Genomic DNA, 27,985 nt, shown 5'->3' with positions numbered 1-27,985 from the left:
CTCAGCCCACTGCAACCTCTGCCTCCTGGGTTCAAGCGATTCTTCTGGCTCAGTCTCCCAAGTAACTAGCTTTAAGGCATGAGCCACCATGCCTCTAATCTCTTTTTTTTTTTTTTTTTTTGAGACAGAGTCTCACTCTGTTGCCCAGGCTGGAGTGTGTTGGTGTGAGCTTGGCTCAGTGCAACTTCCACCTCCTGGCTTCCCGGGTAGTTGGGATTACGGGCACCCACCACCACGCCAGGCTAATTTTTTATATTTTTAGTAGAGACAGGATTTCACCATGTTGGTCAGACTGGTCTTAAACTCCTGACCTCAAGTGATCCACACCAGTGTCTCCCAAAGTGCTGGGATTACAGGTGTGAGCCACTGCACCCAGCTTTCTAATCTTTTTCCAGCCTTCTAATTTTTTTTTTTTTTTTTTTTTTTTTTTTTGATACAGAGTCTTGCTCCAGGTTGGAGTGCAGTGGTGTGCTGTTGGCTCACTGTAGCCTCCAACTCCCAGGTTCAAGCGATTCTCCTTTCTCAGCCTCCTGAGTAGCTGGGACTATAGGCGTGTGCCCCCACACCCAGCTAATTTTTGTATTTTTAGTAGAGACGGGTTTCACCATGTTGACCAGGATGGTCTCGAACTTCTGACCTCAAGTGATCCACCTGCCTTGGCCTCCCAAAGTGCTGGGATTACAGGCGTTAGCCACTGCGCCCGGCCATTTTTGTATTTTTAGTAGAGACGGGTTTCTCCATGTTGGCCAAGCTGGTCTTGAACTCCTGACCTCAAGTGATCCACCTGCCTCGGCCTCCCAAAATGCTGGGATTACAGGTGTGAGCTACTGTGCCAGGCCTAATATCTTTTTTTTTTTTTTTTTTTTGAGACGGAGTCTTGTTCTGTGGCCAGGCTGGAGTGCAGTGGCGCAATCTCAGCTCACTGCAACCTCCGCCTCCCAGGTTCAAGAGATTCTCCTGCCTCAGCCTCCTGAGTAGCTGGGACTACAGGCATGCGCCACCACGCCCAGCTAATTTTTGTATTTTTAGTAGAGATAGGGTTTCACCATGTTGGCCAGGATGGTCTCTATCTCTTGACCTCATGATCTGCCACCTCGGGCTCCCAAAGTGCTGAGATTATAGGCATCAGCCACCACGCCTGGCCCTAATCTCTTTTCAAAGTACTTTTTTCTTTAATGAAAGTCTTAAATCAAAACTTTTTTCTAACCACAAACATTTTTTCTTTTTTCTTTTATTATTTGGTTTTTTTAAAGAGATTTGGTCTTGCTGTGTGGACCCGGCTGGAGTGCAGTGATATTCACAAGTGTGATCTTAGTGCACGAGAGCTTCATATTCCTGGGCTCACAATCCTTCTACCTCAGCCTGCCAAGTAGCTGTCACTACAGGTGCCAGCTGCTGTGCCTGGCTTCCACTTTTTTTTTTTTTCTTTAATCAGTTCCTTTTAATGACCAAAGAAAACCTGTCCTCTTGTGTGGCCTGAGTTGATTTATGAACATTATTCACTATGACCCAGAAAATCCCACGAAGTTGTGCATGTTAGAAGGATGAAACCCTCATGTTCACTGTAAACTGTGAAGGTGCTCAGGCCATCACAGGTATGCCTATATGAAAAGCCACCAAGTATCTGAAATATTTTCTTTTACATAAATTATGTGTACCATTTCAGTCTTAGAAAGTGGAGTTGGTAGCTGTACCCAAGACAAACACAGGCTGGACTCACCATCAGTGGCCCAGAAAAGGTACTGAAATTTGCTTACAAGTGCAGAGTTATGCTGAACTTAAGGGTATAGATGTAGATTCCCTGGTTATTGAGCACATCCAGGGAACAAGGCACCCATAATGTACCACCTGACTTACAGAACTCATGGGCAGATGAACCCACCCACAAACTCCCCTGCCACATCCAGATGATGCTTAGTGAAAAGAAACACATTGTTCCAAAAGCAGAAAAGGAGGCTGCATGGAAGAAAAAGATACCCCAGAAGAAACATACACTTAAGAGACAAATAAACTCAGCCAAAAGAAAATGCAAATAAAAGTTCAAAACAAAACAAACCTCTAAAATTCATAAAACACAAAATGACATACTCTATTAAATATGCCTCTATGATATCTCTTAGATAAAAGTTGGCCGTAATAGAGAAAATGAAGATAGGTGTTGGTGACTGGCAGATTCTGGGTCTATGATGAATCAGAGAAGGATGGTTTTCACTTTGTTTTACATTTTTTTAATGCCTGATGTTGACTTGGTAGAAAGATGATAATAAAGAGATTCTTCTGTCTATGTGTTTCTTTTAGATTACTCATGTGGACTGAAGAAAAAAAATTAAATTTGTTAAAGAAAGTGAGTTTGATTTAGGATTGTGACTGAGGACGATAGCCTGGAAGCAGTTCTGACAGATGGCTGCTATGCAGTATTTTGGTTCACAGTTTATAAGAGACATGTGGGCCCTGTGCTCTATCTTGTTTTTTCTTCAAAGCATATTTCTGGGGGGCTGGAGAGTCCCAGAGTCAGGAATGTTATAAAGTCAGGCTGGAAACCAGAAATAAGTAACATGACTAGACATTTGTGTGTTTTTTTGTTTTGTTTTGAGACGGAGTCTCGCTCTGTTGCCCAGGCTGGAGTGCAGTGGTGCAATCTCGGCTCACTGGAACCTCAGCCTCTTTGATACAAACGATTCTTCTGCCTCAGCCTCCCGAATAGCTGGGATTACAGGTGTGCACTACCACACCCGGCTAATTTTTGTATTTTTAGTAGACACGGGATTTCACCCCGTTGGCTACGCTGGTCTCCAACTCCTGATCTCAGGTGATCCACCCACCTCGGCCTCCCAAAGTGCTGGGATTACAGGCTTGAGCCACAGCGCCCAGCCACTACTGCCTCACTTTCGTGCAGTTAAATAATCTTAGACGTTTCCTTCTCGACTTTATATATACACACCGGAGGAGAGCTTTGCTCGTGTCTTTTTCTCGCAGTGGGATTGAGGATGTTTGTCTCATGGAAACTGATGAATGATGTGAGAAGCAGGTGAATAACCTGCAGGGGGCAGCAGAGACCGACGCCAGGGACTGGACGCTGAGGCTAGTTTGGATCCCGCCAAGGAGGGAAGTGGAGCTCTCCTGGGTCCTTCCTGGGCAGCCGCCCTCCCCTGCAGGTGGCTTGCAGCTGCTCAGAGCAGATCCAGAGTGTGGGTTCTGACATGCTGCAGCGCCCTGGAAAGCGGGAGACCCACATGCAGGTGCACTTCAGGAGTTCTGTCCTTTCTGCGGCTGTACATCTGGAATCTGGGGCCGTTTTCAGGAGCAGTGTTTGGGGTTTGACATGCATAGAGTCCCTGGGGTCAGACTAATTTGCATATCTGAAGAAAATCTGTAAAGATCAAGTTCAGGGAAATAACTGTTTGGGACCTCTCCTGGAGAAGGGGCTTATGAAGTTGACAGTTTATTTAGGTCAGAAGCTTAAAGTCACCAAGTGAGAGTTTTCTGCCGATGAAGATGAAGGTCTGGAAGGAGGGAGCCTTTCCACACTGTGAGGTGGGGTGAGATGTGTGAAAGCCTTGGCCATGTCTCATCCCTAATTCCGGGCCCCTGAAGGACAACTGCCTCTCCTTCTTGGTGCAGTCGTGCCTGGCCTGGTCTGGGCTCCCCTTCCTGCTCTGAGGTCAGCAGATCGCTCCATTGGACACTGAGTCTGGAATTCCCTGCACACACTTAGAACCCTGTGCAGGACGAAGAAGCACTGACAGCCCATTGAGGAAGAAGATAGTGCCCTGTCTAAAAATCAGGAGCAAATTTGGCTGAAAAGAAAATATCCAATGACCAGGGCTCAGGGAAAGAGTTGTCCCTTGGAGAGAAGCTGTGGCTAGAACCGATCAGTCCGGCTTTGCAGGGCCCGTTACCCAGGGTTTCTGCCGTCACTCAGTTCTGAGGGGGCGGGGCCTTGTACCTTGTCCAATCAGAAGCGCCGGGGCGGGGCCCGGCCAACTGTCCATCCGGAAGGAGGAGGCCCATTCCAGCTTCTACTTTTGTTGCTATGCAGGTTGTTGTCGGGATGCCAGATTTCCTACTCCGAGAGGCCCCGGGTCCCTCTGCCACAACTTCTGTCGCTCTGCCGCCTGCACCGTGACCCGCACTATTCACGGGAGCCCTAGAGAGGACACCGGGACACCCGGAAGCCGGGAAATGGTGAGTGTATGGGGCCGGAGTCCCCAGACGGGGGAGGGGCTGGGTGGAACCGGCCGGAAGCGGCTGTGGCGGGATCTGGGCCTCCGCGCGGCGCCTCCTGGATCTGGGACCCGAATCCCTCTGTCTCAGCTCGTCCCTCCGTCCCCTTGGCCGCAGGGTGCGGCTGGGCCGGCAGCCGGGACCCTGGGCGTCCTGTCCTGTTCCTGCGCGGGCGACTGTGGGCCCCGGCCCCGGAGCCCTCTCTGGGCAGCTCCGCGCCCGCAGCCCCGCGTCTCTTCAGATTTTGCGGGGACCACGGGAGGATCATGGGGGAATCCCGCGGGGTTTTTTTTTTCTGTTAAAGATTAAAGAGTTTGGGCCGGGCGCGGTGGCCCACGCTTGTAATCCCAGCACTTTGGGGGGCCGAGGCTGGCGGATCACGAGGTCAGGAGATCGAGACCATCCAGGCTAACACGGTGAAACCCCGTCCCTACTAAAAATACAAATAATTAGCCGGGCGTGGTGGCACGCGCCTGTAGTCCTAGCTACTCAGGAGGCTGAAGCAGGAGAATCGCATGAACCCAGGAGACGAAGGTTGCAGTGAGCCGAGATCACGCCACTGCACTCCAACTTAGGGGACAGAGCGAGATTCTATCTCAAAAAAAAAAAAAAAAAAAAATTAAAGAGTTTGAGCAAACAGCGATTCATGAGTGAGAAACATCCAGTCATGAGTTATGGTTTGTTACCAGAAAGTTTTAAGAATTCCATTTTGTTAACGTTGGGGGGGGTCCAGGTTCTTGGCGTCTTGAACAAAGAATTGGACAAAACGCACAGAGCAAGGAAGGAATGAAGGGATTTAACACTCCACAGTGTGCGAGCGGGGATGAGCATAGGGGCTCAAAGGCCCCGTTACAGAATTTTTGGGAGTTTAAATACGCTCTGGAGGATTCCATTGGTTACTTGGGGTATACCCTATGTAAAAGGAGAGGATGAAGTAAAGTTATAAAATCATTTACTTGACTTACGCCCTATGGAGTAGGTATTTCCTTTCATAGCTGAAGTTTGAATAGGCCTTATGTTCCCTGTGTCCAGACCCTATTTTCCTGCCTCAATTTGAGTTTGATTTTGGTGTCCTTAGGTAGTTCCTTATAGCACTAAACACACTTCAGTCTAATTGCTGCTGCTTTAAATTTTTTCACACTGTCTATAGGGACTGGCTTCCTCCTGCGTTTTCCTAATCTATGGGATGCAGGGTCTCAAATCCTCCACCCTGCTACCCTACCCTAACTCTTCAGCGGTTTGCAGTAACTTCTTAAATTTTCTATTTTATTTTATTTTTTTGAGACAGAGTCTCGCTCTGTTGCCCAGGCTGGAGTGCAGTGGCGCGATCTCGGCTCGCTGCAAGCTCTGCCTCCTGGGTTCACACCATTCTCCTGCCTCAGCCTCCCGAGTAGCTGGGACTGCAGGCGCCCGCCAGGATGCCCGGCTAATTTTTTGTATTTTTAGTAGAGACGGGGTTTCACCGTGTTAGCCAGGGTGGTCTCAATCTCCTAACCTCGTGATCCACCTGCCTCAGCCTCCCAAAGTGCTGGGATTACAGGTGTGAGCCACCACCGCGCCTGGCTCATCTTAAATTTTCAATTACTTTTCCGCATCTCCAAACATTAACTCCCCTTCTCCAACTCACAGTATTATCAACTTTCTTTTTTTTTTGAGATGGAGTTTTGCTCTTGTTGCCCAGGCTGGAATGCAATGGCATGATCTTGGCTCATTGCAACCTCCGCCTCCCGGGTTCAAGCGATTCTCCTGCCTCAGCCTCCTGTATCAACTTTCTTTATTGTAGGGTATATTTCTTCATCCTTTCTTTCACATAGATGCAGTATTTTAGTGGTTTATCATCTTTTCACATGGTCATGGATGACTCTTTTTAAAATATTTGTGTTCTGTTTCTGAACATTTCACATAGAATAGAGAATAACCACTTGATACTCCAGTGAAAAACCTCTGTTCCTCTCCTCTTACCTTCGTAAGGCACAAACACCATCTCAGAATGTCTTTGGGTTGTTTCCTTTTTTTTTTTTTTTTTTTTCCGAGAGAGAGTCTCGCTCTGTCACCCAGGCTGAATTGAAGTGGCGTGGTCTTGGCTCACTGCAACCTCCGCTTCCCAGGTTCAGGTGATTCTCCTGCCCTCAGCCTCCTGAGTAGCTGGGTTTACAGGTATGCGCCACCACAGCCAGTGTATTTTTAGTAGAGATGAGGTTTCACCATGTTGGTCAGGCTGGTCTCAAACTCCTGAGCTCAAATGATCTGCCTGCCTCAGCCTCCCAAAGTGCTGGAATTACAGGTGTGAGCCACCGTGCCTGGCCTGTTTCCTTTTTGAAAACTTTACAGGGTGATGTGTCTTCAGGAGTCCCAATCTATCTTTTCCTGGTCCTGGGTTTCAGAACCGCCTGGGGCTGAGCCAAAATGCCCACAGCTCCCATCTCTCCTGGCCTACTGAATATCAGCCCCTGGGTCAGTCCTCTCAGAGGATAGCCTGAGGCAGGGTGTGGGGCCTCCCAAAGGAGCAACTGAATTTCTGAAATGGGAGGAGACTCCTGGTACACTCTTCATCTAGATAGCCAACCCCTTGGGATGCTCAGTTTTTCTCCCCCAGTCCTAGCTTCCATTATTTGGAGACACATAGCTGGTCAGCCAGTTGGATGTTGCTATTAAGGGAAAGGTGTAGGTTTATTGAGCCACAGCGGAGTCATCTCAACAAAGCCATAAAGCCATAACATAACAGTGCATTACTCACAATCCCAGAGAGATGAGGGCAGCACGCCTTGCAGGGCAACACAGAGTGGGGGGAACATCCAGGATGCACATTCAACCAGCAGGTGGGGAGAAAGACAGACAGGGACCTTTGGGCCAGAGTTTTTCTTGGGGTCCAGGGCAATGCCCAAGGAGGTTTCTCTTAGGGAGTTGTTTCTGGTAGATTTAGAGCAAGCAGTTGCTAGTTCTGTGAAGTCAGGCTGTGATTAAGAGGTGGTCTGTGCCGTCCATGTGGGTATAAGGGTCAGTGGGGCAAGTCCAGTTGGTCTGTCTAGCTTTTCCACAGTGAGGTGGTCACCAGGAGGCAGCCGTGTAAGTCACATATGTGGGTTGAGCACATGCAGGAACTGGGAGGAGGTGGATAACTGGGAACTGTTGAGATCAAGTGCAGCTTTCTTCTTCTTTTTTTTTTTTCTGAGACAGAGTCTCTTTCTGTCTCCCAGGCTGGAGTAAAGTGGCGCTCTCTCAGCTCACTGCAACCGCCGCTTCCCAAGTTCAAGCGATTCTCCTGCCTCAGCCTCCCGAGTAGCTGGGATTACAGGCACGCATACACCCGGCTAATTTTTGTGTTTTTTAGTAGAGAGGGAGTTTCACCATGTTGGCCAGACTGGTCTTGAACTCCTTACCTGAAGTGATTGGCCTGCCTTGGCCTCCCAAAGTGCTGGGATTATAGGCATGAGCCACTACACACGGCTTGAGTGCGGGTTTCTTCTGTTATAAGAAAGTGAAACCCATAATGAAAATGCATGGTAAGGTAACATAAGAAGTCACAATAACAGGCAACTCTAGAATTAATTCATATGGAGATGATGGGCTTCAAAGATTGTTTGTCCTCCTGTAGGTAACCATCTGTCCCTGTTCCTTCTGGTAAGTGAGGACCACTTGCATAATTGGCTGGTGATATCTGCTTTGTCGTGGTTTCACTATTTTCAGAATCTGCTGTTTTCCATTAGTCTATCTTTCCATCTGTTAATACCATTTTCTCTTGATTAGTATAGATTTTATTTATTTTATTTTATTATGTTCTTTTTCGAGAAGGAGTTTTGCTCTTGTTGCCCAGGCTGGAGTGCAATGGTGCAATCTCAGCTCACCGCAATCTCTGCCTCCCGGGTTCAAGTGATTCTCCTGCCTCAGCCTCCCAAGTAGCTGGGATTACAGGCATGCGCCAACATGCCCAGCTAATTGTGTATTTTTTTTTTTAATAGAGACAGGGTTTCTCCATGTTGGTCAGGCTGGTTTTGAACTCCCGACCTCAGGTGATCCGCCCGCCTTGGCCTCCCAAAGTGCTGGGATTACAGGCGTGAGCCACTGCGCCTGGCCTATTTATTTTATTATTTTTTTTTGAGATGGAGTATTGTTTTGTCGCCCAGGCCAGAGTGCAGTGACTCGATCTCGGCCCACTGTAACCTCTACCTCCTGGGTTCAAGCCCTTCTCCTACCTCAGCCTCCCGAGTAGCTGGGACTACAGGCACCCACCACCACGCCTGGCTGATTTTTATATTTTTAGTAGGGAGGGATTTCTCCATGTTGGCCAGGCTGGTCTCAAATTCCTGACCTCAAATGATCTGTCTGCCTCAGCCTCCCAAAGTGCTGGGATTATAGGCGTGAGCCACCGCGCCTGGCCAAAGACCCTCTCTCTTAACAAAAAAAGGCTTGGTTTGTGGCAGGACGTGAGTATAGACAGAAAGTAAGAGGTGTGATGACCAAGTCATGGGATACATGTTTGGATCCCACAGTATCATGGGAACTTCTTAGGAATAAAGTATAGGCCTCCAGGGCTGTTAGTCTTACCTGTCCTCCTTTACATATGTGAGATGTTTCAGAATTCAGTGGCCTTTGAGGATGTGGCTGTGAGCTTCACTCAGGAGGAGTGGGCTTTGCTGGATCCTTCCCAGAAGAGTCTCTACAGGGATGTGATGCAGGAAACCTTCAAGAACCTGACCTCTGTAGGTAAGAATGACAATATTACTTCCCAGTGAATTAGAGAACAAATGTTTCTAGCTCATCAATGCTGTTCATTGATTTGGAACATGGACAGAAAATACTTTGATGAATAAATCAGGCAAGGCTACCATGTACCATGAATACAGAATCTAATGATTTTTAAATAAATTCATACTAATTCTGGATCTATGTTTTCTCTGGGTCTGTGTTTTAGGAAAAACATGGAAAGTTCAGAACATTGAAGATGAGTTCAAAAATCCCAGGAGAAATCTAAGGTAATTTTCTCTTGCAAGACAAGGCAATGCCTCTAGAAAATCTTAAAATGTGAGAAAATAGGCCGGGTGCGGTGGCTCACGCCTGTAATCCTAGCACTTTGGGAGGTCGAGGTGGGTGGATCACAAGGTCAGGAGTTCGAGACCAGCCTGGCCAATATGGTGAAACCCTGTCTCTACTAAAAATACAAAAAAATTACCTGGGTGTGGTGGCACATGCCTGTAATCCCAGCTACTCGGGAGGCTGAGGCAGGAGAATTGCTTGAATCCGGGAGGCAGAGGTTGCAGTGAGCCGAGATCGTGCCACTGCACTCCAGCTTGGGTGACAGAGCGAGACCCCATCTCAGAAAGAAAAAAGTGAGAAAATATTAAAAAGAAGCAAAAGAAATAAGCCCAGTATCAAATTTATGTATTCATGGAAAGTTTTCCTAAAAACATATGTTTAAATGTAACATAGGCTGGGCTGGGCACTGTTGCTCATACCCCAAATCCCAGTCCTTTGGGGCTTTTAGACCAAAGGATTGCTGGAGGCCAGGAGTTTGAGGCTGCAGTGAGCCATGATGGTACCACTACACTCCAATTTGGACAACAGGGTGAGTTGAGACCCCAACTCAAAAAAAAAGACGCACATGTTTAGTATTTATAAAATAGTTTACTTGAAAATAGGATTACGAAGCCCCATAGAAATACTAATTTTTAAAAAATATATATACCCAGACCATCTTGTAGAGCATATAGTCCATTAATATTAAAACAATTCAGACAGAGCAGAAAGCTGACACTTTGCTGGGCAGTGTTAAAAATGCAATTGCAATAGTTGTTAATGATATAAATTGTGTTTTTTTCTTCTTTTTTGAGACAAGAGTCTCGCTCTGTCACCCAGGCTGGAGTGGAGTGGTATGGTTTTAGCTCACTGCAACTGCCACTGCTTGGGTTCGAGGTATTCTTGTGCCTTAGTATTCCAAGTAGTTGGGATTATAAGCGCACGCTGTCACACCCAGCCAATTTTTGTATTTTTAGTAGAGACAGGGTTTCGCCATGTTGGCCAGGCTGATCTCAAACTCCTGGCCTCAAGCCATCTGCCCACCTCAGCCCCCCATAGTGCCGGGATTACAGGCGTGACCCACCACACCCAGCCAATATAGATCACTTTTTTTTTTGTGAGACACAGTTTCGCCCTTGTCACCAAGGCTAGAGCGCAATGGCGTGATCTCAGCTCACTGCAACCTCTGCCTCTGGGGTTCAAGTGATTCTCCCACCTCAGGCTCCCGAGTAGCTGGGATTACAGGCACCCGCCACCCCGCCCAGCTAATTTTTGCATTTTTAGTAGAGACGGGGTTTCACCATGTTGGCCAGGATGGTCTCGAACTCCTGACCTCAGGTGATCCGCCCGCCTCAGCCTCCCAAAGTGCTGGGATTACAGGCATGAGCCACTGTGCCTGGCCCTATAAGTCACTTTTAATCAAACCGTTAATAATGTGCTTCTCATTTTTCACTGAAGTCTTATGAGAGAGAAACTCTGTGAAAGTAAAGAAAGTCATCACTGTGGAGAAAGCTTCAACCAGATTGCAGATGACATGCTGAACAAGAAGACTCTTCCTGGAATAACACCATGTGAAAGCAGTGTGTGTGGAGAAGTTGGCATGGGTCATTCATCTCTTAATAGGCATATCAGAGCTGACACTGGACACAAGTCATCTGAGTATCAGGAATATGGAGAGAATCCATATAAAAATAAGGAATGTAAGAAAGCCTTCAGTTATCTTGACTCCTTTCAATCACATGATAAAACTTGCACTAAAGAGAAACCCTATGATGGTAAAGAATGTGCAGAAACCTTCATTTCCCATTCATGCATTCAAAGACACAGGGTAATGCACAGTGGAGATGGACCTTATAAATGTAAGTTTTGTGGGAAAGCCTTCTATTTTCTCAATTTATGTCTTATCCATGAACGAATTCACAGTGGTGTGAAACCATATGAGTGTAAACAATGTGGTAAGGCCTTTACTCGTTCCACTACCCTTCCAGTACATGAAAGAACTCACACAGGAGTGAAAGCTGATGAATGTAAAGAATGTGGGAATGCATTCAGTTTTCCTAGTGAAATTCATAGACATAAAAGGTCTCACACTGGAGAAAAACCCTATGAGTGTAAGCAATGTGGGAAAGTCTTCATTTCTTTCAGTTCCATTCAGTATCATAAGATGACTCACACTGGAGAGAAACCCTATGAATGTAAGCAGTGTGGGAAAGCCTTTAGATGTGGCTCACACCTTCAAAAGCATGGAAGGACTCACACTGGAGAGAAACCCTATGAATGTAGGCAATGTGGTAAAGCCTTCAGATGTACTTCGGACCTTCAAAGGCATGAAAAGACACACACTGAGGATAAACCCTATGGATGTAAGCAGTGTGGTAAAGGCTTTAGATGTGCTTCACAACTTCAAATTCATGAAAGGACGCACAGTGGAGAGAAACCCCATGAATGTAAGGAATGTGGAAAAGTATTCAAGTATTTTTCTTCCTTGCGTATACATGAAAGGACGCACACTGGAGAGAAGCCCCATGAATGTAAGCAATGCGGAAAAGCATTCAGGTATTTCTCTTCCTTGCATATACATGAAAGGACACACACTGGAGATAAGCCATATGAGTGTAAGGTATGTGGCAAAGCCTTCACTTGTTCCAGTTCCATTCGATATCATGAAAGGACTCACACTGGAGAGAAACCCTATGAATGTAAGCACTGTGGTAAGGCCTTTATTTCCAATTACATTCGATATCATGAAAGGACTCACACTGGAGAGAAACCCTATCAATGCAAGCAATGTGGCAAAGCCTTTATTCGTGCCAGTTCATGTCGAGAACATGAAAGAACTCATACCATTAATATATGAGAAATCCTATTAGTGGAAGAAACGGGAGAAGCTTTCTGTTGTCCCACTTCCTTTGAAACACGAGAAAAGAGAGTGGTGAAAGAACCTCTGGATAACTGCTTTTTGAATTGAGAAGAGAGACCTGCGATAGGACAATAAAATCTAGAAGGACTTGGATGGTTCCGTAATACAATTCACCTATAGCCAATCTTGCATGAGATTTCAAAGGCACAGAAAAGGAAGGCATCAGTCACATATTAGAGGCACCACACAGGGAGAGAGGTGTGTGGCTACCCACTTCCAGCCCATTTTCCTGATTCTTTGGCTTGTTAATCGATAATATCCCCCAAATCACTTGTCTCTGTTCCTCAGAGTTGTAGGTCTTCAGAGATGTCCCCAGGTGCTCCACATTAAAGATACATGCCCACTTTGCTATTTCTTCAGAAATGTTAAAATGTTTACCAGAGAACTAATAAATGTTGTTATGGCTGGAAACACTCTCTGATGCCCAACTCTTCTATAGATTGAGTTGGTTTAAGAGGTCTACTTTGTATTGCAAGCACTGTTGTTTCTACGGATAGTGACCCTGTTCTTGATTAAACCAACTAGAAGGGAGCTTGTTCCTCTGCTGCACTGTGCAGTGATTGGTCTTACCAAGGGCTTTTATGTGAGAAGAGCCACCTTGCTCTTATCAGGAAATTTCAAGCGTTTGCTGTTATTCACAACTGAATGTAATGTCTCACTTCGTTTTTAACTTTGTATGAGTATACCTGACTAAAAACACTAATGTGGTTTCTTGGCAACAAATACTTTTGTTCATGTATTTTAGAAATAAGCTTATTAACTGTTTATAACAACTGCATACTAACAATTATTATTTTTTAATTAAGAAGCTACATTACAACATCCCATTAGCATCATGTATTAGATAAAGTTGATAATGTTACCATGTTATCCCATGGACACTGTGAGTCAGTGTTGCCATGTGGATGTCAGGCATATTTTTCCTCATGTAGATTTTACTTTTCATGCTTATATTCTTAGTTTTTATCTGGATCATGAATTTTCATCTATTCTAAATACCAAAGGTGATCTCATGTTCTTATGAGTGACTTCTGACCAAAGACCACCAGTGGCATAAGTGTCGTCAAAGAGGGTGTAATATACTCTAGTAATTAGTAATGAATATGACCAAAAGCCATAGATGACTGTGAGATGTGTGAGATATTAAAAGGTAGTCACATTCGTGAGAAGAGAAAAATTTGGGGTATGTTTGCAATTTAAAGTGTTTTCTTCTGTCACATTTCAAGACATGGTTAAAGAATGAGGTTTTTTTTAATTTTAATTTTTATTTTTTTTGAGACGGAGTCTCGCTCTGTCGCCCAGGCTGGAGTGCAGTGACTTGGTCTCAGCTCATTGCAAGCTCCACCTCCCGGTTCACGCCATTCTCCTGCCTCAACCTCCCGAGTAACTGGGACTACAGGTGCCCGCCACCGCACCTGGCTAATTTTTTGTATTGTTAGTAGAGATGGGGTTTCACCGTGGTCTCGATCTCCTGACCTCATGATCCACCTGCCTCGGCCTCCCAAAGAGCTGGGATTACAGGCGTGAGCCACCGCGCCCTGCCAAGAATGAGTTATTTTTGTATTGATCCATCATGGTCACTGAAGAGCATCATCTCACGTTGCAGGTGTATGACATGTGCCTGTTCAGGGGCAAAAGACTCGGCCTTCTGGTAAGGGAAGGCCAGCCATCAGACTTCTGGACCGGTTTTTACCATACTATTCTCTAAACCCTGATATATTCCCTACAATTTATGGACATTGTTAACCATAACATACCTCAGTTAAAATCCATAAATTCACTTCTTATCAAGGTATATACTTGATTTGTGAGACATGAATTTTTTTTTTTTTTTTTTTGGAGACAGAGTCTGGAGGACAGTGGCGCAATCTTGGCTTACCACAACCTCTGCCTCCTGGGGTCAAGTAATTCTCCTGCCTCAGCCTCCCAAGTAGCTGGAATTACAGGCACCTGCCACCATGCCTGGCTATGTTTTTGTATTTTTAGTAGAGACAGGGTTTCACCATGTTGGCCAGGCTGGTCTCAAACTCCTGACCTCATGTGACCCACCTGCCTCGGCCTCCCAAAGTGCCGGGATTACAGGCGTGAGCCACGATGCCTGGCCAAAAATTCTTATTTTGACTATTCATGTCTTATTTTTGCACTTTTTCACAAATCAAGGTCAAAAAGCAAAGGAAAAATCCTTTAAGATCAATGTACTTAGGTTGAAAATGTGTTTTTTCTCAGGAAAAACTTGTAATTTATATAATTACAATCCTCAGTTTATTTGCAGCATCACCAAATTTTCTTAAAATTACATATTTCAAATGTGAACTTAAGATATATGTTTTACTCATTATTACATTTTGCTTCCTACCTATAGGCCTTTTTTTCTTGAGACAGAGTATCGCTTTGTTGCCTAGGCTGAACTGCAGTGGCACGATCTCGGCTCACTGCAACCTCTGCTTCCCAGGTTCAAGCAAGTCTCGTCACAACCTCCCAAGTAGCTGGCACTACAGGCGAGCACCACCATGCCCAGTTAATTTTTGTGTTTTTTGTAGAATTGGGGTTTCACCATGTTGGCCAGACTAGTCTCAAACTCCCGGCCTCAAGTGGTCCGTCTGCCTCGGCCTCCCAAAGTGCTGGGATTACAGGCATGAGCCAACATGCCTGGCTCCTCTAGGCCTTTTAAATTTTTTACTCATGATATTGGTCAGCCGACGGTCAAAATAATTCATAAAAGGTATATACAAAAATTCAACACCACAATGAAAGTTAAATTCATTTGTTGAGAACCACTCAAGCAACTCAGGTGTGCACAGATAGACCTGTGGCAACTGGTGAACAATTAAATGGCACAGAAGTGGCTGGGTACAGTGGCTCATGCCTGTAATCCTGGCACTTTGGGAGGCTGAGGTGGGCGGATCATGAAGTCAGGAGATTGAGACCATCCTGGCCAACATGGTGAAACCCTGTCTCTACTAAAATACAAAAAAATTAGCCGGGCGTGGTGGCACACGCCTGTAGTCCCAGCTACTCAGGAGGCTGAGGCAGAGGAATCCCTTGAACCCAGGAGGCAGAGATTGCAGTGAGCTGAGATCGTGCCACTGCACTCCACCCTGGTGAAAGAGCAAGACTGTCTTAAAATAAATAAATGGCACAGAAGTTGCAATAATGACGTCTGCTGTGCAGTACTCTCTTGGCAGAGATAAACAAGAACTCCAATAAGGCCCTCATATGGTATGCAGAACTGCCTCAAACATCATGTGACCATAGAACTTTGCCAAGGACAGTCTTTTTTTTTACATCTCTGCACCTGTCTTACCAAAGATTGGACTGTGCGCATTTCTCAAGCCATTGTTTACTGAACATTCTTTGTAATGTATGGGGCGATGACGATTGCCTAGGTGTAATTTCCTAATCACTGGGGTAGGTCTGGTTTCTGAGGGCCCAGCAGAGGAACTCGGTTCACAAAAATGGCTTCCTATAGTTTCTGCTTGATACTTCCTATTCTGCCATCTTCCCAGATTCCTCTCCCCCGACTTCATATACTAATACGTCGTTTCAGATCTCATTACAAATGTCACCACCTCAAGACACTGTCACCCCAACTTGAAACTCAAGGTCACATTCTCTCACCCATTACTCCTATTTAATTTAGTGTGTAGAATTTTTTCAACACACTTGTCAGAATCTGGAACATAAGGTTCACAGGGTTGATTGCTCTCTGTTTAACAAGGTAAAAATGTTAAGTCATGTAGGCTGGGCGCGGTGGCTCACACCTGTTATCCCAGCACTTTGGGAGGCCAAGGTGGACAGATCACGAGGTCAGGAGATCGAGACCATCCTGGCTAACACGGTGAAACCCCGTCTCTACTAAAAATACAAAAAAAAAATTAGCCGGCCATGGTGGCCGGGCATCTGTAGTCCCAGCTACTCGGGAGGCTGAGGCAGGAGAATGGCATGAAGCTGGGAGGTGGAGCTTGCATTGAGCCCAGATTGCGCCACTGCACTCTGGCCTGGGTGACAGAGCAAGACGCCGGCTCAAAAAAAAAAAAAGTCACGTAAATGAATCCAAATTTAATTGTCACCTTTCTTTTCTTTTTTTCTTGAAACTTTCTTTTCACCAATTGTTACACACTTTTTTTTTTTTTTTTTTTTTTTTTGAGACAGAGTCTCACTCTGTGGCCAGGCTGGAGTGCAGTGGTGCGATCTCGGCTCACTGCAACCTTCACCTGCCGGGTTCAAGCGATTCTCCTGCCTCAACCTCCCAAGTAGCTGGGATTACAGGCATGCACCACTAAGCCTGGTTAATTTTTGTATTTGTATTTGTATTACAGATGTAAACCACCGTGCCCGGCCTACATCCTATATATATATATATATATATATATTTTTTTTTTTTTTTTTTTTGAGATGGAGTCTCGCTCTGTCGCCCAGGCTGGAGTGCAGTGGCATGATCTCGGCTCATTGCAAGTTCCGCCTCCCGGGTTCACGCCATTCTCCTGCCTCAGCCTCCCGAGGAGCTGGGACTACAGGCACCTGCCACCACGCCCGGCTAATTTTTTGTATTTTTAGCAGAGACGGGGTTTCACCATGTTAGCCAGGATGGTCTCGATCTCCTGACCTCGTGATCCGCCCGTCTCGGCCTCCCAAAGTGCTGGGATTACAGGTGTGAGCCACTGCGCCCGGCCTACATCCTATATTAAAATGTATTTCAGGGGCCAGGCACGGCGGCTCATGCCTGTAATCACAGCACTTTGGGAGGCCAAGGCGGGCGGATCACTTGAGGTCAGGAGTTCTAGACCAGCCTGACCAACATGGTGAAACCCTGTCTCTACTAAAAGTACAAAAATTAGCTGGCTGGGATGGTGGCCGCCTGTAATCCCAGCTACTTGGGAGACTGAGGCAGGAGAATCGCTTGAACCTGGGAGGCAGAGGTTGCAGTGAGCTGAGACTGCGACAGTGCACTCCAGCCTGGGCAACAGAGCAAGACCTTGAATAGAATAGAGGAGAGAGCAGGAGAGGAGTAGAGGAGGAGAGGAGGAGAGGAGAGAGGAGGAGAGGAGAGAGGAGAGTCCTTTGAGCCATTTTCTGGAAAGGCAACGTCAGTGATGCTCTCTCTTGTGGTGAGGGTGGCATTAACATCCACACACTGTCGTGACTGGATTTCTCTAAATTGCACAGGGATCTAAGAGTGGAAAAACTCAAAATGTTTTTCCTGTGCATTCACACGATGCAATATCCCGGTGACCAAATATATGGAGGATTTTCTCACACAGCAAACAAGCCATCCATTCTCCACTGAACACCACCTGAGTGTCCTCTAATTCACGTGTCCCCAACTCTTGGGCTACAGACGGGCACCTGTCCATGGCCTTTTAGGAGCTAGGCCACACAGCAGGAGGTAAGCAGAAGTGAGTGAACATTACTGCCTAAGCTCTGCCTCCTGTCAGAGCAGCAGTGGTATTAGATTTTCTTGGGGCGATAACCCTGTTGTGAACTGCACATGTGAGAGATTTAGGTTGCGTGCTCCTTATGAGAATCTAATCCCTGATGATCTGAGGTGAAACAGTTTCATCCCAAAACCATCTCCCCACCCTCCTCTGTGAAAAACTTCTCTTCCACAAAACTGGTCCCTGGTGCCAAAAAGGTTGGGGACTGCTGCTCTAATGCATTTCCCACACTACCTACCCTCATAAAAAGTACAAAACTGTCTCAGGAGTTATCTGACCAGGCTGGGTGCAGCGGCTCACACCTGTAATCCCAGCACTTTGGGAGGCCGAGGTAGGTGATCACCAGAGGTCAGGAGTTAGAGCAGCCTGGCCAACATGGCAAAACACTGTCTCTACTAAAAATACAAAAATTAGCCAGGCACACACCCATAGTCTCAGCTACTGAGGAAGCTGAGGCAGGAGAATCGCTTGAACCTGGGAGGCAGAGGTAAGCAGTGAGCCAGGATTGCACCACTGCAGTCCAGCCTGGGTGACGGAACAAGACTCTGTCTCAAAAAAAAAAAAAAAAAAAAAAAAGAAAAAGAAAAAGAAAAAAATTATCTAACCATATATTCTGGTTTCCCAAGAACAGTCCTTGATCGTGACTTTTGTCCCAGCATAAGTTTTTGTTTTTGTGGGTTTTTTAGAGGGGGTTTCGCTCTTGTTGCCCAGGCTGGAGTGCAATGGCATGATCTCCGCTCACTGCAACCTCCACCTCCCAGGTTCAATTGATTCTCCTGTCTCAGCTTCCCAAGTAGCTGGGATTACAGGTGCATGCCACCACGCCTGACTAATTGTTTTGTATTTTTAGTAGAGACGGGGTTTCATTCACCACGTTAGCCAGGCTGGTCTCCAACTCCTGACCTCAGGTGATCTGCTTGACTGCGCCTCCCAAAATGCTGGGATTTCTGGTGTTAGCCACCATGCCCAGTCTGGTTTTTTTTTTGTGTGTGTGTATGTTTTTTTTTTGTTTTTTTTTTTTTTTTTGAGACAGAGTGTCACTCTGTCACCTAGGCTGGAGTGCAGTAGTACAATCTCAGCTTACTGCAATCTCTGCCCCCGGGTTCAAGCGATTCTCATGTCTCAACCTCCCGAGTTGCTGGGACTACAGGCATGTGCCACAATGCCTGGCTAATTTTTGGTATTTTTAGGAGAGATGGGGTTTCACCATATTGGCCAGGCTGGTATCAAACTCCTGACCTTAAGTGATCTGCCCACCTTGGCCTCCCAAAGTGCTAGGATTACAGGCATAAGCCACTGCCCCTGGCCCCTACATGCTAATATATAGCTATCTGTGACGTCTCTCCATTGAACATGCTCACCATCTGGCAATCTGTACAGTCGGATCTGTATGCATGGGCCCAGCGCCCGTTTTATGAACTTCTTTCTTCTAGCCCTTGCTGTGTATTGAATTTAGTCACCCACCAAATTCATACTTTGAATCTCCATACCCCAACATGATGTCATTTGAAGATGAGCACTTCAGGAAAAAATTCGGGTTACATAAGGTCACAAGGTTGGACTCTCATGGTGGCATTAGCGACTGCCAGTGAAGGCTGGGCACAGTGGCTCACACCTGTAATCCCAACACTTTGGAAAGCCAAGGCGGGCGGGAAGAGAGAGGAAGAAAACACTCTTTCTTCTGTATGAGGGTATAGCAAGAAGGTGTCTATATCCCAGCCAGGAACTTGGTCTTTACCAGGAATCATACTGACTGGCAGCTAGATTTTAGATATCTCATGCTGGAGAAATGTTTAAAAAAATAAAAAATAATGTCGCTGTTTGAGAAACTCAGCCCATGGCATTTCATTAGCACAACCTGAGCTAAGTCACCCAATGGCCTCATTTTCCTATGTTAACCATACACCATTGTAGGACTGCAGCATATGAATCTACCTGAAATGGCCTCGTATCTTCCACTTTTGCTTAACACACTACATCTTTACATGTTATTGAGACTTTTGTTTTGGACATAGATCAGGAAGGAAGAGTATAACACTCAAAAGTGTAGTTAAGTGAGAGAAATTATTATTTAAAATAGAGAACCAATAGCATTACAAGGAGCCTGTAATATACCCACAAGAGGGGCAGTCCACCAACAGCAGGGAGCAAAGCACATCACTAGGCCTGAGGCAGAGACAAGATAGAGCTGTTATCAGACCCCAGTAATACCCTGAGCTTTAGGAGAGGGCGATTCAGCAGGAGCAGAGGAAAGGATGACTGCCAACCTCAGGACAGCAGGGTGGCAGCCAATGGACTAGAGGTCATGATTTTCTCTCCTATTACCTGCTTTCCTGGCAGCACCTCCCATGAGCTGGGCCAACCGAAAGCCAGAGGCTATGGAAACCTGACTGCCGTGGTACTTGGAAGTCAGCTTCCAGGGCCACACGGCAGGGTAGGTAAAGAATGTGGACCTCCACCAGGCGCGGTGGCCCACGCCTGTAACCCCAGCACTTTGGGAGGCCAAGGTGGGCGGATCATGAGGTCAGGAGATCGAGACCCTCCTGGCTAACACAGTGAAACCTTGTCTCTACTAAAAATACAAAAAATTAGCCGGGTGTGGTGGCGGTCGCCTGTAGTCCCAGCTACTCGGGAGGCTGAGGCAGGAGAATGGCGTGAACCTTGGAGGCGGAGCTTGCAGTGAGCCGAGATCGTGCCACTGCACTCCAGCCTGGGCGACAGAGCGAGACTCCGTCTCAAAAAAAAAAAAAAAAAAAAAGAATGTGGACCTCCAGGACCCAAATGAGTAATGAGGGCAATCATTCAAAGTGGGGTTTGGTCTGAGAAATTAGCTAATTTTGTAACATATAAGATAATATCTGACGGGGTTAGTGATTATGCCTCTCAGAACTATGGCCAGATGTGCTCTTGCACCCAAACTTAGATGTGATTTTTCACATAATGAATCCTCACCATCTGTATATGAGCTGAGCCAAAATACTGCATAGGAGCAGTGAGATGGAACTGCTCCCAGGTTATGGATATTGGTCTATAGTCCTCAGTCAGAATTCTAAATCAAACTCACTGTTATTGTTTAACAAACTTTAAACTTTTTTTTTCATTAATTCAAATCAGTAATGTAAAAGAAACAATTAGAATCTTTTTTTTTTTTGAGAAGGAGTCTCGCTCTTGTGGCTTAGGCTGGAGTGCAATGGTGCGATCTTGGCTCACCACAACCTCTGCCTCCCGAGTTCAAGTGATTCTCCTGCCTCAGCCTCCCAAGTAGCTGGGATTACAGGCACCTGCCACCACGCCCACCTAATTTTTTGTATTTTTAGTAGAGACGGGGTTTCACCATGTTGGCCAGGCTGGTCTCAAACTCCTGACCTCAGGTGATCCACCTGCCTTGGCCTCCCAAAGTGCTGGGATTACAGGTGTGACCCACTGAGCCCGGCCAACGGAATCTCTTTATTACTATCTCACTACCAAGTCAACACCAGGCGATAAGAAATGTAAAACAAAGTGAAAAGTGTCATGTAACACATCGACCCAGAACCTGCCAGTCAGCAATATCTAACTGCATTTTGTCTGTCACAGCCAACTTTATCAAAGAGGTATCATAGAGAGATTTTTTTTTTTTTTTTTACAGAGTCTCGCTGTATTGCCCTAGCTGGAGTGCAGTGGCGCAATCTTGGCTCACTGCATCCTCTGCCTCCCAGGTTCAAGCAATTCTCATGCCTCAGCCTGCTGAGTAGCTGGGATTACATGTTCCTGCCACTACGCCTGGCTAATTTTCGTATTTTTAGTAGAGACGGGATGGGGTTTCACCATGTTGGCCAGGCTGGCCTTGAACTCCTGACCTCAAGTGTTCTACCTGCCTCGGCCTCCCAAGGTGCTAGGATTACAGGCATGTAATCAGCCACCACACCCAGCCCATAGAGAGATTTTATACAGTATTTGATTTTGATTTTTGTAAGGTTTGGGGTTGTTTTTTTCTTTCTTTTTTTTTTTGAGTCAGAGTCTCACACTGTCGCCTAGGCTGGAGTGTAGTGGCGCGATCTTGGCTCATGCAAGCTCTGCCTCCTGGGTTCAAGCGATTCTCCTGCCTCAGCCTCCCAAGTAGCTGGAATTATAGGTGCGCGCTGCCACGTCTGGCTAATTTTTTGTATTTTTAGTAGAGAAGGAATTTCACTATGTTGGCCAGGCTAGTCTCGAGCTCCTGACTTTGTGATCCACCAGTCTCTGCCTGCCATAATGCTGGGATTACAGGCCTGAGCCACCGTGCCTGGCTTGGGGTTGGTTTTTTAACTTGTGTTTGCATTTCCTTTTGGCTGAATTTATTTCTGGGCCTTCTGGGCCCGGAAGGTTTCTTCCGGGACATATATATATATATATATATATATATATATATATATATATATATAAAATATATATATATATAAAATATATATATAAAAAATATATATATATATAAAATATATATATATAAAATATATATATATATAAAATATATATATATATATTTTTTTTTTTTCTGTGCAGCCTCCTCTTTTAGTTTAGGTACAATGTCTTTCTTTTCATTAAGGATCATCTGGATGTGGCAGAGGAAGTTCACGTATGGGTTCCTTTGTCCATGGGCTCTGTTAAGTCAGGTGGCACATGATGGGAGCTTTGTTCCCTGAGATGTGCTCAATGATCAGAAAATCTACATCCACACCCTTTAAGTTCAGCATGACCCTGCATTTCTTTTTTTTTTTTTTGAGACAGACTCTCATTCTGTCGCCCAGGCTTGAGTGCAGTGGCACGATCTTGGCTCACTGCAACCTCTGTCTCCTGGGTTCACGCAATTCTCCTGCCTCAGCCTCCTGAGTAGCTGGGACTACAAACGCACACCACCACACCTGGCTAATTTTTTGTGTATTTTTAGTAGAGACAGGGTTTCTTTCACTATGTTGGCCAGACTGGTCTCGAACGCCTGACTTTGTGATCTGCCCTCCTCGGCCTCCCAAAGTACTGGGATTATAGGCGTGAGCCACTGCGCCCAGCCAGACCCTGCCTTTTAATGCAAATTTTAGTACTCTTTTTGGGCCACTGACTCTGAGTCCAGTCCCAATGTTTGGCCTGGGTACACCTACCAACTCCACTTTTTCTTTTTTTTTGAGACGGAGTCTTGCTCTGTCACCCAGGCTGGAGTGCAGTGGTGCGATCTTGGCTCACTGCAAGCTCCGCCTCCCAGGTTCACGCCATTCTCCTGCCTCAGCCTCCCAAGTATCTAGGATTACAGGTGCGCGCCACCAAGCCCGGCTAATTTTTGTATTTTTAGTAGAGATGGGGTTTCACCATGTTGGCCAGGCTGGTCTCCAACTCCTGACCTCAAATGATCCACCCACCTTGGCCTCCCAAAGTGCTGGGATTACAGGCATGAGCCACTGTGCCCAGCCCTAATTTTACAATTATTAACAGTTCCTTTAATTCCAAGCCAGGCACGTAGCTGGTAGCTGTAGTGTGAGCTACTTGGAAGGACGAGTTGGAAGGATGGCTTGAGCCCAGGAGTTTGAGGCTTAGTGCACCATACCATGATGACACCCATGAATACCACTGCACTCCAGCCTGGGCCAGGACAAAGCCCTTTTTTTTTTTTTTTTTTTTTTTTTTTCAGATGGAGTTTCGCTCTTGTTGCCCAGGCTGGAGTGCAATGGCGCGATCTTGGCTCACTGCAACCTCCGCCTCCCGGGTTCAAATTTCTCCTGCCTCAGCCTCCTGAGTAGCTGGGATTAAGGCATACGTCACCACACCAGCTAATTTTGTATGTATGTATGTATGTATGTATGTATTTATTTATTTATTTATGAGACGGAGTCTCGCTCTGTCGCCCAGACCGGAGTGCAGTGGCGCGATCTCGGCTCACTGCATGCTCCGCCTCCCTGGTTCACGTCATTCTCCTGCCTCAGCCTCCCGAGTAGCTGGGACTACAGGCACCCGCCACCACGCCTGGCTGTTTTTGTATTTTTTAGTAGAGACGGAGTTTCACCGTGTTAGCCAGGATGGTCTCAATCTCCTGACCTCATGATCCGCCCATCTCGGCCTCCCAAAGTGCTGGGATTACAGGCGTGAGCCACCGTGCCTGGTCTAATTTTGTATTTTTAATAGAGACGGGGTTTCACCATGTTGGTCAGCCTGGTCTCAAACTCCCGACCTCAGGTGATCCACCTGCCTCGGCCTCCCAAAGTGCTGGGATTACAGGCGTGAGCCACTGCACCTGGCCCGCAAAACCCATTCTCTTAAAACAATAACAACAAAATGTATTTGTGGTTAGAATGTTTTTATGACATTAGTTAATGAAAAAGTTACTTTATTTTTTTGAGATGGAATCTGGCTCTGTCACCCAGACTGGAGTGCAGTGGCAAGATCTCCACCCACTGCAAGCTCCTCCTCCCAGGTTCATGCCATTCTCCTCCCTCAGCATCCCTAGTAGCTGGGACTGTAGGTGCCCGCCACCACGCCCGGCTAATTTTTTTGTATTTTTAGTAGAGACAGGGTTTCACTGTGTTTGTCAGGATGGTCTCGAGCTCCTGACCTCGTGATCCACCCGCCTCGGCCTCCCAAAGTGCTGGGATTACAGGCGTGAGCCACTGTGCCCGGCCTGAAAAAATTACTTTAAAAAAAGATTAGAAACAAACTCTGAGAGGAAGTTGAATACCACACATAGTGTATACCACAGCCAACAATTCCCCATAGGGTACTGCTGAATAGGAACTTTAGCTTTTGGTTTTGAAAAAGGTCCTTCTGAGGCAGTGAGTCTGACTATGACACCTCTGTTGTTTCTTCCTTTCAGCAAGTTTCATCAAACGACGGCCTCCTAATTAGGTATTGGGCTTTTGACAGGAGGGAACAGCTTGTTCTGAACTTCATAAACATATATACATACCTGCCACCTTGCCCGGCTAACCTATATATTTATGAAGACAAAACTGTCATAACCTCTTAGTGAAGGTGTTGTCTCTAACCAGGGTATTTCCAACTCTATGTCCTAGGTCTCTGAGTGAGGACTCTGCTAAGCTGAATCCAAAGCTTTCTGCTCTTGTATTTATTTCTGAATGCTGTCAGGTGACAGTGACTGAAGAAGCCTCAGAGTTAATTCTCTGTAATTAGATTTAGTGGCTTCAGCGTTGGGCCCTTGCAGTAAGGCATCTTATGTGAGTTTTTTCATTGTGACCATCTTATAGGAATCATTTGAGATTCTCCTTGAAGCTTCTTGGTAGAAATATTTTAGTTTTTTGTAGGGGAACAGGGTCTCAGTCTGTTGTACAAGCTGGAGTACAGTGGCATGATCTCTCCTGTGGAGTACAGTCCACTCTCTGCAGCCTGGACTTCCCAGGCTCAGGTGATCCTCCCACCTCAGCTTCCTGAGTAACTGGGAGTACAGTTACATACCACCATGCCTTGCCATGGGTTCCTCAGCTACCACCACCACTGCCACCATGATTTAGAAGTCTTTTAAACGTATAATAGAGATGGAGTCTTGCCAACTTGCCCAGGCTGATCTCAAACTCCCAGGCTGAAGTGATCCTCCTGCCTCCGCTTCCCAAAGTGCTGGGATTACAGGGTTTCTCTCCATTGTGAGTCCCTCCATGCTTTTGAAGGTTTGAAGCACATCTAAAGGCATTCCCACATTGCTTACACTTACAGAGTTTCTCTCCATTGTGAATCCTTTCATGATAGCAGCTGGAACTGGAAGAAATGAAGGCTTTATCACATTGCTTACACACACAGGGATTTTCTCCAGTGTGAGTCTTCTCATGATATAGAATGGAATTGGAAGAAATGAAGGCCCTCCCACATTGCTTACACTCATAGGGTTTTTCTCCAGTGAGAGTCCTTTCATGACAGTGAAAGGACCTGGAAGAACTGAAAACTTTCCCACATTGCTTGCATTCATATGGCTTCTCTTTCCTGTGTACCCCTTCATGTATTTGAGATGAAGAGAAATTACTAAGCGCTTTTCCACATTGCTCACTCTCTCCAGTGTGAGTCTTTTCATGCTTTTGAAGGTTTGAGGCACATCCAGAGGTTTTGCCACATTGCTTATATTCATAGCGTTTTTCTCCAGTGTGAGTCCTTGCATGCATTTGAAGGTGTGAGGTAGATTGGAAGGCTTTTCCACATCTTTTTTTTTTTTTTTGAGATGGAGTCTCATTCTGTTGCCCAGGCTGGAGTGCAGTGGCACGATCTCGGCTCACTGCAACCTCTGCCTCCTGGGTCCAAGCAATTCTCCTGCCTCAGCCTGCCGAGTAGCTGGAACTACAGGTGCCCGTCACCACGCCTGGCTAATATATATATATATAGATAGATAGATTTTTAGTAGAGATAGGGTTTCACCATATTGGCCAGTCTGGTCTCAAACTCCTGACCTTGTGATCCACCCATCTCTACCTCCCAAACTGCTAGGATTACAGGGGTGGGCCACTGAGCCTGGCCCTTTCCCACATTTCTTACATTCATAAGGTTTCTCTCCAGTGTGAGTCCTTTCATGATATTGAATGGAACTATGAAAAAGGCTTTACCACATTGCTTACACTCATAGGGCTTCTCTCCACTGTGAATTCTTTCATGACATTCAAAGGAAGTGAAATAAATGAAGGCTTTCCTACATTTCTTACATTCATAAGGCTTCTCACCAGTGTGACCCCTTTCATGTCTAGGAAAGGATCTGGTACTATGGAATGCTTTCCCACATTTGTTACATTCATACAACTTCTCCCCTGTGTGAGTTCTTTTGTGCACTTGAAGGGAAATGGGATGGGGGAAGGCTTTACCACATTGTTTACATTCATATGGCCTCTCCCCAGTGTGAGTTCTTTTTTGTGCTTTAAAGGAACTGGCACTATTGAATGCTTTCCCACATTCCTTACATTCACAGGGCTTCTCCCCAGTGTGAGATCTGTCATGTATTCAAAGGGTACTGGAATAACCACATTGTCTGCATTCATATGGTTTCTCTCCAGTGTGAGTTCGTTCATGAATAAAATGTAACCTGAGACACATCAAGGCTTTCCCCAAAGTTTACATTTATAAAGTCTACCTCCACTGTGTATTACCCTGTGTCTTTGAATGCTTAAACCAGAAATAAAGGTTTTCCCACATTATTTACAATAATAGGGTTCCCCCCAGTGTGAGACCTTTCATGTGTTCAAAAGTAGGAAAGACAGCTGAAGGCTTTCTTACAGTGTTTACGATTATATGGATTCTGTCCAAATTCCCAATACTCTGGCTTGTGTCTAGTGTCAGCTCTGATATTCCTATTAAGGGATGAATGACCTATGCCAACTTCTCCACACACACTGCTTTGAGATAATTTTACTCTGGGAAGAGTATTCTTCTTCAACATGTCATCTGGAATCTAGGTGAAAACTTCTCCATGTTACCTTCTTTACTTTCAAAGAGTCTGTCTCCCAAAAAACTTCTATGAACAATGAGAAACACATTTTAGTGGGTTTATCAGTGATTTTATGTTTATTAACAAGTACTCCACTTGCAATTTTAACACTGTCCAGCAAAGCATATGCTTTCTGCCTAGTCAAGATCACATGCTCTACAAGATGGCCCAGCCATACCTATTATCAAAAAAAGATAATATTCTGAGGCAGGTGGCTTACCTGAGGCCAGAAGTTTAAGAAGAGCCTGGCCAGCATGGCGAAACCCTGTCTCTACTAAAAATACAAAAATTAGCCAGGTGTGGTGGCGCACACCTGTAATCCCAGCTACTCGGGAGGCTGAGGCATGAGAATTGCTTGAACCCAGGAGGTGGAGGTTGCAGTGAGCCAAGATGGCACAACTGCACTCCAGCCTGGGCGACAGAGCTCTCTCCCTGCACCCTGGTCATTAGATATTTGTATTTTAGCCAAACTTGCTCCTGATTTTTAGACAGAGCACTATCTTCTTCCTCACTCAATGGGCTGTCCCTTCTCCTTCATCCTGCAGGGGGTTACAAGTGTGTGCAGGGAGTTCCAGAGTCAGTGTTGAAGTAAATTAAAATATTGCATACCAGGCCGGGCGTGGTGACTCAGGCCTGTAATCCCAGCACTTTGGGAGGCCGAGGTGGGCGGATCACGAGGTCAGGAGATCGAGACCATCCTGGCTAACACGGTGAAACCCCGTCTCTACTAAAAATACAAAAATTAGCTGAGCGTGGTGGCGGGTGCCTGTAGTCCCAGCTACTTGGGAGACTGAGGCAGCAGAATGGCATGAACCTGGGAGACGGAGCTTGCAGTGAGCCGAGATCACACCACTGCACTCCAGCCTGGGCGACAGAACGAGACTCCATCTCAAAAAAAAAAAAACAAAAAAAAAACTGCATACCAAAAAAATATTTCTTTGAAAATTCTGAATGGCCGTTGCTTGGCAGCAAACAGAA

The 27,985-nt window shown here is 45.9% G+C and overlaps 2 protein-coding genes across 4 annotated transcripts in view; one reads left to right on the top strand and one right to left on the bottom strand.

Moving 5' to 3' along the window:
* Positions 1–1,037: 1,037 nt before the first annotated feature.
* LOC103893059 (zinc finger protein 878-like) overlaps positions 1,038–27,985 on the bottom strand; it is a 66,143-nt gene continuing 39,195 nt past the window's right edge. Inside the window, exons 5-7 of one of the 2 annotated variants that reach the window (XR_010138569.1) lie at positions 9,395–9,536; positions 8,770–8,922; positions 1,038–7,944 (exon numbers count right to left, since the gene is read on the bottom strand). The gene's annotated coding sequence lies outside the window, so the exon portion shown is untranslated. The remainder of the gene's footprint in view (positions 7,945–8,769; positions 8,923–9,394; positions 9,537–27,985) is intronic. The other variant, XR_008516410.2, reaches the window with a different exon arrangement.
* LOC103893056 (zinc finger protein 20) lies at positions 4,021–12,568 on the top strand. 2 transcript variants are annotated; one of them, XM_009252825.3, is made up of 4 exons: positions 4,021–4,185; positions 8,802–8,928; positions 9,137–9,197; positions 10,696–12,568. In XM_009252825.3, exons 1-4 carry the CDS (start codon positions 4,183–4,185, stop codon positions 12,092–12,094), a joined length of 1,590 nt encoding a protein of 529 aa, XP_009251100.3. In that variant the 5' UTR covers positions 4,021–4,182; the 3' UTR covers positions 12,095–12,568. The 2 variants fall into 2 exon arrangements, with proteins under 2 accessions (XP_009251100.3, XP_009251099.3); XM_009252824.3 differs by having other exon boundaries at positions 4,024–4,185; positions 8,793–8,928.

Source organism: Pongo abelii, chromosome 20 (assembly GCF_028885655.2).
Source record: "Pongo abelii isolate AG06213 chromosome 20, NHGRI_mPonAbe1-v2.0_pri, whole genome shotgun sequence".
Classification (NCBI taxonomy): Eukaryota; Metazoa; Chordata; class Mammalia; order Primates; family Hominidae; genus Pongo; species Pongo abelii.
This window is presented reverse-complemented; position numbering and strand designations above follow the sequence as displayed.

Coding starts and splice junctions, on each gene's coding strand:
- LOC103893056 (XM_009252824.3), top strand. Junction 8,929..9,136: donor CAAGAACCTGACCTCTGTAG/GTAAGAATGACA, acceptor TCTGTGTTTTAG/GAAAAACATGGAAAGTTCAG. Junction 9,198..10,695: donor AATCCCAGGAGAAATCTAAG/GTAATTTTCTCT, acceptor TTTTCACTGAAG/TCTTATGAGAGAGAAACTCT.